An 11,404-nucleotide genomic window follows, 5' to 3' on the forward strand; every position below is an offset into this window, starting at 1 on the left:
TTTTCAGGACTAGCCTAAACCTTTGCAGCCACCTTGATTTTAACCCATAGCGGCTCGGTAGGGTAGAGTAGAACTGTCTCATGGGATTTGCCAAGGCTGTAAATCTGTACCTCTCCAGGGAAGCAGACTGCCCCAGCTGTCTCCTGTGGAGTGGCTGCGGGTTCAACCCTTTGGTTAGCAGCCGAGCACTTGAACCATCATGCCACCAGGGAGCCTCTTGGGAACATTTCTCATCTCTGGCAAAGGATTTAAAGATGAGGGTTAGAATGTAGATGTGGTCATGAAAGGTGAGCTGCTGGCCCTGGGCACCGTTCCATTACACAGTTTCACTGGAGGTGAACCATTACTGAGAACAGATCCCTTCTAGAAGGGTGGATTTTCAGGGAAGGCGGAGGGCAGGACTCCAGGCCCTGGCGCTGTGGCAGTTGGTGGGAAGGAGGCACCATGGAAGAGACTTCAGATTTGAATGCACACGGTGCAGTTTAAGATAAGTGTAGGTTTGTCTGTTCTTATGCACTGGAAAATGTGCTACCTTTCACGAGAAAACGAGATTTGGAGCTCTTGTTTCGGGGTAAGGTCTGCCTCTCACGTCAGTATTCTGTTGGAAATAACATTGAAACAGGAAGGAGTTTCTCAGAAGCATCTTTGGCATCTCCTTCTCCCTGTCTCCCCAAGCAAGGTGCTCAAGGTGAAGACCACCGTTTTGGTGGAAGCGGCCGGAGTTGGCTGGCATCAACCTTGTTCTTCTTGCTTATCTTCTATGCCCATCTTCTCTCCATTGCCTTTCTTGAATTTAGTTGATTTCACACAGTTATACCAGCAGTTCCCCAGGGAATTCCCACATGGAGACGTAAAGAAAAATCCATAAAAGCCAAGAACCAGACGGTGGTAGTCATATATTAAGTGTGTCAAGGAGACACTCTTGGCTAGGGGAGGAGTTCAACCTGTCAATGAAGTAGTGGCTCGATGATGCCTCGTTGGGGGTGTGACCTGTTTATAAGAGTGAAAGAAACAGAAGCCTACCCCCCCACACACACACTCTGCCACGCTGGCTTCCTGCCTGTGGGAACCCTGCCTGCCTCCAAGGACCGCCCCAAGTGGGCTGCGTGGCCCTGAGAGCCATCGTCACGCGGCCATATTTCTGTGGATCCACAAGACTGTACTCACCAGCCTGTGATCTCCCCACTGCCTGCTTCACTTTCCTGCATTACTGGCCTGCGGCTGCATGAATCTGAAGACGGATGTATGGACTAGCATGGGACTTGCGGGCTTGAGCTTGACTGGGTTGAGATGCCTTCCTGATTTATAATTTCTTCTTGATAAAAAACTCTTTCATAAACATGGATGAGTTTTACTGCATTTATTTCTCTAGATAACAGCCTAACATACCAGTTTTCCAGAATATTGAGAAATATGTTTACAGCAAAGAAACTGTGGCTGAACTCCAGGACTAAGGATGCATGCCGTTTAATGATGGGTAACATACCAGAGTCAACCTTTAGATGACTGAATGAGTGAATTGCTTGGCCTTGCTTTTATAGGTTTCTAGCGTTAATTCCAAGCCTATGTGATCATGGTAAAGCTCAAAGGGTCATTGTCACTGGGTTAGGGAGTGGATGGAGGAAGGTCTGACTTGTGGGTACTGCCAATGATGCCTGTCCTTGGTTTATTTTGGTACAGCGCGTCGCGGTGAGTTCGGGCAGCGGGCAGAATGATCTGGAAAAGATGAGCGACGTCCTGGAGGCTGTGCCGCAGGTTAAGTTTATCTGCCTGGATGTGGCCAATGGGTATTCGGAACATTTTGTGGAGTTCGTGAAACTTGTCCGGGCCAGATTTCCAGAGCACACCATTATGGTAGGTATGAGGGAACATTGTTTACAGGGAGACACACAGAGGGCGTTTCAGTGCATGGGGATGGGCCGCATTTCCTGCAGAGCTTCTGGGGATCTTCTTATTTGAGGACAGCTGCCACAGAAATTGGGAACCCTGGTGGTGTAGTGGTTACGTGTTGGGCTGTGATCGGCATGATTGGCAGTTCAAAACCACCAGCAGCAACTCAGGATCAAGACTTGGCTTTCTACTCCCATCAGCAGAGGTGGGGGTGGGGTCACTATAAGTCAGCATTGACTGGATGGCAGTGAGTTTTGGTTTGGTCATAGAAGATGGGGGTCATGTGCATTCCTCTGTTAGAAAAAATGAAAAATTCTGGTCATAGGGTGTTGGCACCGAATCTTTGTGAAATGTCATCAACCTTTCCTACCATGTGGCTCAGTGTCACCCCTCTTACAAAGAGTGTATTTTAAAAAATGAAAAGGCATAACTGGGTTTCCCTGTGGCCTGTGGATGCGTTCTATGCTCCCACTTCCATTTGGGAGTAGAAAACTCTGCTCTCAAGTGTTGTAATCCGCAGTGTGGAGGATTCACCGTAGTCAGTGAGTGGTTGCAAAGCACTTCCTGGGTTGCCTTATCCAAGGCCTTGTGTCTCGGCCCTATAGTTCCCTCATTGTTAGCATCTTCACTGTGAGAAGGTGGATCTGTTGCTAAGGGGGTGGGGGAGGAGGAAAAGGTAGATTCACAGAAAAAGGAAGTAGAAACATTGGGGTTAATTTTTTTTACAAAGCCTATGTTGTAACTGTATGCACCTTGATTGTTAATTAACACACGGAATGACCGCTGCACCTGTTACCCAACCCTCTCTTGGAATTAAGTACCTTATTTCTCTTGGCATTTTACCATCGTAAGGAAATGGCGCTGTTTGGGTTGCTCTTCTTAAATCTTCTGCCAAAGGGCTTCCACGTGTTTTAAGGAAAGGATTTTGATGCTTTCCTATGACGTGGGGAGAGAGAATCCAGCGTTGTCCCAGGTCAACCAGCTATGCCAGCTCACAAGATTAGGGCGAGGGTGGGGAAGACCGGAGAATCCATCTTACCATCTGCAATAGTGCTGCCAGCTTCCTTGGTTTTCAGTACCTCTATTGGGGTCCCACTGTGTTTCAGGAGGTTTTCATCTCCCTCCTGCCCAACGTCTCTGTCGAGAATAGGAACCATGGGTGGAAAACCCAAGGCCCACTTCTCTGATACCAAAGAGAGGTCAATCCAAATACATGCATTAGCCATTCTGCTGCCCTCGGCCGGCCGCACGTCTGCTCCGACTTGGGCTGGACACGCAGCTCTTCCTCCTCGGACACTGACCACCTGGGTAGATCTGGGTCAGAGCCCTCAAGGTAAAGGGTACAGTTCCCCACGCTGCCAGGTCAGCCCGAGTCCTGAGAGACTTAATTTAAGGGGCCCCATTGGAAAGCCCCCTCAGCCCATAGCTTCTTTGCCTCAACTTCTATCCCATGACTTAACCTCTCGAAGCCTCGCTTCCTCATCTGTGCAGTGGAAATAGAAACACGCATTGCACCCGCTGGTTATACATTTGAGGTTCTTCAACTGCTTACTTAGGAGGCCAACCATGTTGACCGTCTGGATACACATTTGGGAGTTTCCTCTACTACCTAAGGATATCAACTGTGAGCTCAAGGGTCCTCTGTCCCCTTGACGTCTGACCCATTGACTCCCACTACTTCCGTGGGTTTGGTAATTCACTAGGACAACACAGAAGCCATAAAAGCTCGAATTACAATTCCAAAGCCAGACTCACTGCCATTGAGTCAATGCTACTCGGAGTGACCCCCTGACTACAGTTTCCGAGACTGTAACTGTTTACAGGAGTAGAAAGCCCAGTCTTTTCAAACTGCCTACCATGCGGATCACAGCCCAACACATAAACACTACACCACCAGGGCCCCTTCATTACCACGACTGTTTCATTAAAGCAAGAAGAATACAAAGGAAGAGTTATGGGCTTCCCAACACGGAACATCCATGTCCCAAAGAACGCTCTCCTGTGTACTACATGGTCTTTCACCAACCAGGAAGCTCGTGGAACGCCCACGCTTAGAACCGTCTTGGGAGGCTTCATTGTGGAGGCTTGATTCAGTAATGGTGGCTTCTTTCTGCCCTCCTCGGCCCCACACCTGAGTCACCTCATTCGCATAAAATTCCTGGTGTGGTCTAGAGCCTTCTTGGATAACAGAGACATTTCAATTACTGGGGAAATCTTAAGGTTTTAGAAGTGATCTGCCAGGGACCAACGATAAGGACCAAATTCTTTGTGTAAAATTGCTTTTAATCCACAAAGGAAGGATCTTGCATTCTCATTTGTTCCTAGATTTTAAAAATTTTCAGAAGGTCACCAACATGATAGCCAAACTTGGATATGAAGCTAGGTTGGTTTATATCCAAAGTTGTAGCTCAGCCCATTAGCCCATACTGCCCACTGTGATTTGTTAGCATGCCTATATTAGTTAGCAATCACCATAAATTATGCATCTGAAAACAACAGAAATTTAGCCCTGGTGGCGTAGTGGTTACACATTTGGCTGCTAACCAGAAGGTCAGCAGTTCAAATCACTAGCCACTCTGTGGGAGAAAGAAGACGTTTTCTACTCCCCTAAAGAGGTAAGGATCTTAGACACCCATGGGAGTAGTTCTACTTAGTGTCCTAGAGGGTGACTATGAGTTGGCAGTGACCCGATGGCAGGGAGTTGGGCGTGAGTTTGGTAGCGTTCGGGAGGCTAGATGTCCAGTTCGGGATATCAGGACGGCAGTGCTCGCTCTACAGGGTCTCAGATCTACTCCTGTCTCTGTCAGCTTCTGCAGCCCCGGATGTTTCTTAGTTTATGGCCGCATCACTCTTCTTGCTCATCTCCATATGGTGATCTTCCCTGTATTCCTCTTTGTCCCCCTGTCTACCCACTTACTTTAGGAGGCCAGTAGTCACTGGGTCAGTGAAAAAGAGGAAGACTGTCACCAAGATGGATTGACACCGTGGTTGCAACAACAGGCTCCAACCCAACCATTGTGAGGATGGGGCAGCGCTAGGCCGTGTGTCATTCAGTTGTTTGCAGGGTTGTTGTAACGTACCATCTCCACAGTCCCGAACACAACTGTCAGATTGGATCAGGGCACCTTTATTCCTGTATGAGCTGAGGTTAGTTTAACTAATTACAGCTGCAGAGATGCTATTGTCCGCTACGGTCACATTCGGAGCATGGGGACGGGAACACCTCATTTTGGGGGACACAGTGCCATCCGTAAGAAGGCCCTTTTCCTCGTTAACCTTTGTGGTCACCCTTTATTCTTCCAGCAGGCAACACACGTGCCACCATCCCCAGCTTTCAGCATGGAGGTGAAGGAGCCCGTCTCCTTTGGGCTTGCAGTGGGAGGTGGTGAAGTTCCCCCCATCTTGACCCAATATTGTGGGTGCATTCTAGTTGGGGTGACCATCCCTCTTCTGGCTCTCCAAGCCCAGATACTCTCTTAGCACATAAAAGAGAGAACCCAAAGCTGGGGCCTGGGGAGTCGAAGCCCCCAGCTGGGGACCTGGGGGCCCACGAGCAGCCATTGCAACCGTTATTCGGTTTAAATAAACTCACAAAAAGTTGGGTGAGCAGTACCTAAAAGCATGGAAAATATTTGTTGCCTTGGTGTGGAATCCATTGTTTATTCCTCCCTGAGTTCAGGCGATAAAACTTAGCTGGAGGCCATGGGCGTTCTGACTAAGGGTTGACCAAGCAACTGGACGCCTCAGCTGAGCCAAGTCCCACGGACAGGAATCCCCACGGAGCCACAGCTGACCCAGCTGGGAGCCCAGGCCCGCCAACATCTGCAGTACAGCCCCACCCTGAGCGCTGTGTTCCCTGGGGCAGAAGGAGGGGCTCTTGGGAGCTTCTGGGACAGGGCAGCTGTCTGTGTGGAAGTGGCCAATTGGAGGGGAAGCTGGTCGCAGAATTCTCCACAGCCCCCTAGCTGGCCCCGAGTGCCTGTCCTTGGCTCTCGTCGGTTTCCCCAGTAATGAACAGGAGACGTTGGCCAGGCAGGTGTTTATTCCAAAGCCATTCTTTGCCTGCGCTGACCCTTGAAATCGGTGATTCATTAGGAAAACACCAACATTCCTGCGCCCTTGGTGATGGGCGGTTTGGAAGCATCAGAGGCACTGGGAGAGTGAATGGACAGTGGGCCCTGTGTTCGGGCATGAGTAAGTGCCCTCTGAGTGCCCAGGGTTGTTACGGCCAGCCCGACGCTGTGAACTGGCTGAGGTTGGCCATGGCAGACCTGCCTCGGAGCCGTCTGGATGTACACATCCACCTCTTTCCCTTGTCTGCCATGCAAAGCAAGCAGTGCCTCTTGGGGGTCAGGGAAAGTAGGGATCTGAGGAGTGCACGCTGGGCGGGAAAGGGTCCCGCAGAAGTGCTGACAGATACAGGAGTGTGCGGGCCATGTGGCCAGTTGCCTGGTGGCATTGGGAGAAGAAAGAGTCCTTTTGGTTTTTTAAATTTTTTTTCTGCTGTTGAGACTATACACAGCAAACCATACACGAGTTCAGCAGGATCTGCATGCACCATTCAGTGGCATCTGCGGCCCCATTCTTTGAGTTGTGTAACTATATTTGCCTCCCTTTTCTGAGTCATTTCTCATCCATTAAACAAATCCACTGGCCCCTAAGGTTCTGCCGAGCTAGGCTTTGAGTTGCTGCTGTTGACAAGGTCCGTAACTAGTTCTTTTAAGAGCATAATGCTCAAAGGAGACATTTTGTACTAATTAAGCTATTCAACTACTACCTTTTGGTTTGGAGGAGACATCAGGGGATACATTTGGTTTGAGGTTTAAAGATTGATTGTCTCAGGGAAACAGTTCATCCAGCCACCGTGGCTCTAGGTGTTGAGAGTGGATGAAGATTTGAGATCTATTTTACATGCCCCCCCATGATCTGTATTCTTCTGTAAAATCTTTGCTCATGCAGTTTGGTAATGGTAGCGGGGCACTATGGGAAAGGTGGTAGTTGCACATGGAGACAAATTGTCAGAGAGGATAATGCATTTTTCAGGGCCTGCAGTCTACACCAGGGCCCTTGCAACCCCCATGCTGCCCAGCTCAGGGGCTCTCAGGTCCTCATGTTGGCCGCAGGAAGTGATTTTGGACCGGTAGCCCTTTCTGACCTGGTTCTGGCAAGTAGGTCTATGAGACTGAATGTCTTCTAATGTGATTAAAAGTCCAGGTCTGACACCTTGGGCAATGGCAGTCAGCTACTGTTGGCCTGTCCCCCCAGGCAGCGATAGGCATAGCTTTGGACTTTTCTGGTATTCATATGGCTCTGTTACCTGCCTGCCTGCCTTCTTTCTCCAGCAGCCCTGGTCAGACTGGGTTCCAAGCCCCACTGACAAAACCCCTGCTCTAGAGCTCACCCCAGCGAGCCAAACACTGCGGTGATATTGTGTGCAGGTATGTGGCCCTGGGCTGCTTGGTCAGGGTCAGCAGAGCTTCCTCTCCTAATGACGCCCACCTCTCAGGCTGCATCCCTGAGGGGTTTGCCGTTCCCCTCCCCTTTTCTGGAAGTGGTGTGGATTAGAACTGTGCTGGAGAGTAGGGAATGGCCGCAGAGAGTCAGAGGCTGTTTGGCCCCCAGAGTCACACGGTAAATTTAATGTGCCATAAAAGGTGCTTTTGCCTGGACAGTGATGACCACTCCGTGGGTCCTGTAGAAACAGCCAGGAAGAGGGACGTTTCCATCACTATGTGCTGTGAGCTGCTGGCAGGTGGGCCCTCGATGCCTGCCCACCCCACCCCCAACAGGGAGAATACCTGCCTGCCTGCCCTGAGCCACCCGCATGGTCCTTGTGCTCTATAGGCTTTCAGAACTAGCTCACCAGGCCTTTCTTCCTACTCCACTTCAGCCTGGCATTCTTAGTTCACCTCCACTGAAACATGCTCAGCATCCCAACGTGTCCTGTGGGTGGGGTGGAGGTGGGGGTACATTGGCTGGAATTGAAAGCAGGGGAACATTCCATGAGTGAACCACCCATCACCTCACCCCCAGAGTCTGTCTGAGGCCAGCCCCAGGGTTGAACGTGAGCCTGATGTTCTCCTGCGAGAGGCCACATTCTGACAAACTTGTTCTCATCCCACCAGAGGGGTGCTTCCTTCCAAGATAAAGTGAACGCCTTCCTTAATCACCCCTGACAACCCCCTCCTGCCCCCACGATATCATATCCCAGGCTCAGTGGGTAGGCTCTGAGTTCATGAGAATACACTTATATCCTTGTCAGTTATATTTCTTTCTGATTTTAAGAAACCAAAACCACTTTTCCTTGTATTTTGGCTTTCTTGGTTCCAATCGTATACACCATGTTTTGCTCCTGAGAGTGGAAATTTACCGGGCTCTCCCCTGCAGGACCCAGCGTTCTTGCTGAATTGTACCTCACCCTGAGCCACTTCCAGGCCTGTCTGGGGTTTTTCCACAGCACAGCCTCCCCCGCAGTGACCTCGGCCCCATCACGGTGCCACACAGGGAGCTGAGCGGAGCCAGAGACCCCTGTCATCGACCTCTTGGTGCTTAAATTCTGTCGCTTTCTCATGCTTTACTTCTCCCTTTGAGCTTCTAGAAATCTAGTATATTCTAACACTTCGTGAGCTGACTGGACTCAGTCCTTTTTTCCAAGAGCAGGCCTGCTGCTGCCGAGAGAAATAAAACAATTCATTGGCAGCACCAGCTTCTTCGGGGGGTAGGGTTGGGAATCCACATCAGCAATGAAATTGTGTAGAGAGCTGAGCATGTGGCTTCTCTCGGTCTGCATTTTGCCAGTCAACAAGTGAGAGAGAATAAGCCTTTGGGGTCTTGTGTCTCGGGTTCCTGTTAGATTCTGAGTTGGGGCTTGCACTTAACAAACCAACCCACTTCCTATCCCCACATTACATGGTAACAGTTGTGCCGGGGGAAGGGAGGAGAGAGGGGAGACGTGTCTGATGCTGGCGGGGAATGACTTGGCGATGGAACTGTGGTGACGGGGCCACACCATGAAGGGCCACCGAGTTGAACATGTGAAAGTTGTCAAATTGGCAAATGTTTAGTTTTATGTATTTTTATGGCCAAAAAAACCCCCAAAAACAAGTAAAGTAGGTTCATAGTAGAAATGATAAGATCCAGAAAGGTGTAAAGAAAATCCATAAAAATCAGGTAAGAACCAAAAAAAAAAAAAAAATCAGGTAAGACCCCCTCCTCCGTGGAATGTTTTAAGCATGTTCATATATATTTTTCCATATATGCTTAGACGCTTTTTACAAATTTTCAATTGTGGCTTTATTTCCTTTAATTTCCTTTAATATTGCCCTAAAAGCATTTAAGCATGTTCCCAGAGCATTAAACAAGAATATATATATATATATACACATGATTTAATTATCAGGAGCTCTGGGGTGCTACACTTAAGGCTGGGGGTCCAAACCATCCGCAGGAGAGAGGAAGCTGTCTGCTCCTATAAAGATGTACAACCCAGACGTCCTGTACAGGGTCCCAATGGACTCAGGGGCAGTGGGGTTCTATGTTGAACCACTCCCCTGTGGGAGAAAGTGTTTGTGGCTGTGCACTGTTCAAAGCAGTCCATCTTTGCACATACATCTTTGCCCCTATCCAGGATTATTTATTTGGAATGGAATCATGAAAGAATTGCTGGAACAATGGACACTCACATTGCTACTTTATGTTTTCTCCTTTATGAACTCACAACTTGCTTTCCAGGTAAGCTAGACAAAACAGACATTCAATCAGTGGAGAGAGATATTTTTTTAAAAGCAGGAAAGACTAAAGGGAGACTAAAGAGGCCCTTTCTGATATTCTCCTCAGCATTTAGTGTTGACATTGTTACACTTTGCTAAGTGAAAACAAGTACTTTAAATTGGATTAATTGTGAGGCTGAACACTGTACCCATTTTTATTGGCTACTTCCATTTTCTGGACTATCTTGTTCCTATTCTTTGACAGCTATTTTTTGAGGTGCTAGATTTCCCTATAAATTTGCAGGGCATTATTATGTTAAAGCATATAACCCTTTGTTATCACTGAACATATTTTCCACATATATATTTACATTAATTATTCCTGATGCTTACTTTTAAAAGCAACATTAAAAACCTTTTATTATAAATTGGGTTAAAGTTTTACGGAGCAGATCAGTTTTCCATTTAATAGTTCATACACATTTTGCTTCACATCATTGACTACAGGCCCCAGAAGTACGTATCATCACTAACCCCTTTCCTCCCTGTTTCCCGATGCCATGTCTCCTGACCCTTCTGAACTTGGTTCTTGGGCAATTGTTGCCTTTGGATTTCCACTGTGGTTATTCTCAGGAGTGTGTGCTCATATTTGTGCCCATGTTCCCCGTAGAGGCCTGTCAATCATTGGGCTGAAAATGGAGCCACGGAGGCAGGTTCATTTCAGTCTGAAAAGGATGAGCAAGGGCCACCGACTGGAGGCTATCTCTGGTCTTTATCCAGCCAGTAAATCTGTTATATTTTTATGACTGAGTTTTCTACTTTTTTCTCCTGCTCTATCCTATACCTTCTACTGTAATCTAGCCGTTCAATCAGGGTCAGCTGTGCCAGCCAGGCACCATACAGTTCCCAAGAGTAGTGAAGGCTGAGGTCCGTGTGGTCCCTGAATCCTTTGGGACTAATTGTGCCCTTGTCTCTTTGATGCTGTTCACTCTCCTGTTCTCTGGATATACCATAGTACTTTGACCAAAACTATTTCTATTAATTATTGTTAAATTTTAAATTTAACTCAATTTAATTGCAGATTGACAAAGATGATTTTGTTGATTGTGTGTAAATGTGTTCAAGCATACATGAGCTATGTCAATACCTGCTTTTTTGGTTTTATTTTTATGGCGGTATTCCATGGTATCTTCTAAATTTGGGTGGGCAGGGGGGTGCCTAAGTTTTCACTTTAACTGTTCAATCCATTTGGAACGTATTCTAGTGAAAAGTATGAATGATAATGTATATTTTGTTTCCAAAAGATTTTTCTCAGCACTATGCATGGAAACATCATTCCTTTCCACACTGGTTTGCAATGGCCCTTTCATCAGAGATCAGTCTCATATGGTCTACCCCATCACTATCCCTTGTCAAATACTACTTTCTGATTAAAGTAGCTGTGAGCTCCTCTTATTACCTTTCCCCAAGGTTCTTTTGTAAGATCGTAAAAGTCATTTTGTCTAGATCAGACAAGAAAAATTCCCTCTGGGAATCAATTTAGGGAGGGGGGTGGGGAAGAGCACTTGTGTTTTGAGGCAAAATTGAGTATGAGTGCATTATCTAAAACGTGACCTTGCCCCATTAAGAGAAGCCAGCCAGGGCACCCTGCCAGGCATCCTTCGTAGCAGCTGAAGAATCCACAGGGCAGTGAGCTTTAATAAAAAGGGCTGGTTTTGCTCTCTGATGTTCCTGCAGTGAAAGCTCTTTCCAATCCAGGTGCTTCTCTTTGGCTTACATAATTCATACTTCCTGCCTTATGTCGG

General features: G+C 47.8%; 1 protein-coding gene across 1 annotated transcript in view; it reads left to right on the forward strand.

Moving 5' to 3' along the window:
* Positions 1–11,404, forward strand: part of GMPR (guanosine monophosphate reductase) — a 63,075-nt gene that overhangs the window by 19,984 nt on the left and 31,687 nt on the right. The window contains exon 4 of the mRNA XM_004715294.2: positions 1,681–1,854. Coding sequence (XP_004715351.2) covers positions 1,681–1,854 — 174 coding nt within the window. The remainder of the gene's footprint in view (positions 1–1,680; positions 1,855–11,404) is intronic.

Source organism: Echinops telfairi, unplaced genomic scaffold (assembly GCF_000313985.2).
Source record: "Echinops telfairi isolate 266 unplaced genomic scaffold, ASM31398v2 ScPeMD7_7439;HRSCAF=8477, whole genome shotgun sequence".
In the NCBI taxonomy this organism is placed as follows: Eukaryota; Metazoa; Chordata; class Mammalia; order Afrosoricida; family Tenrecidae; genus Echinops; species Echinops telfairi.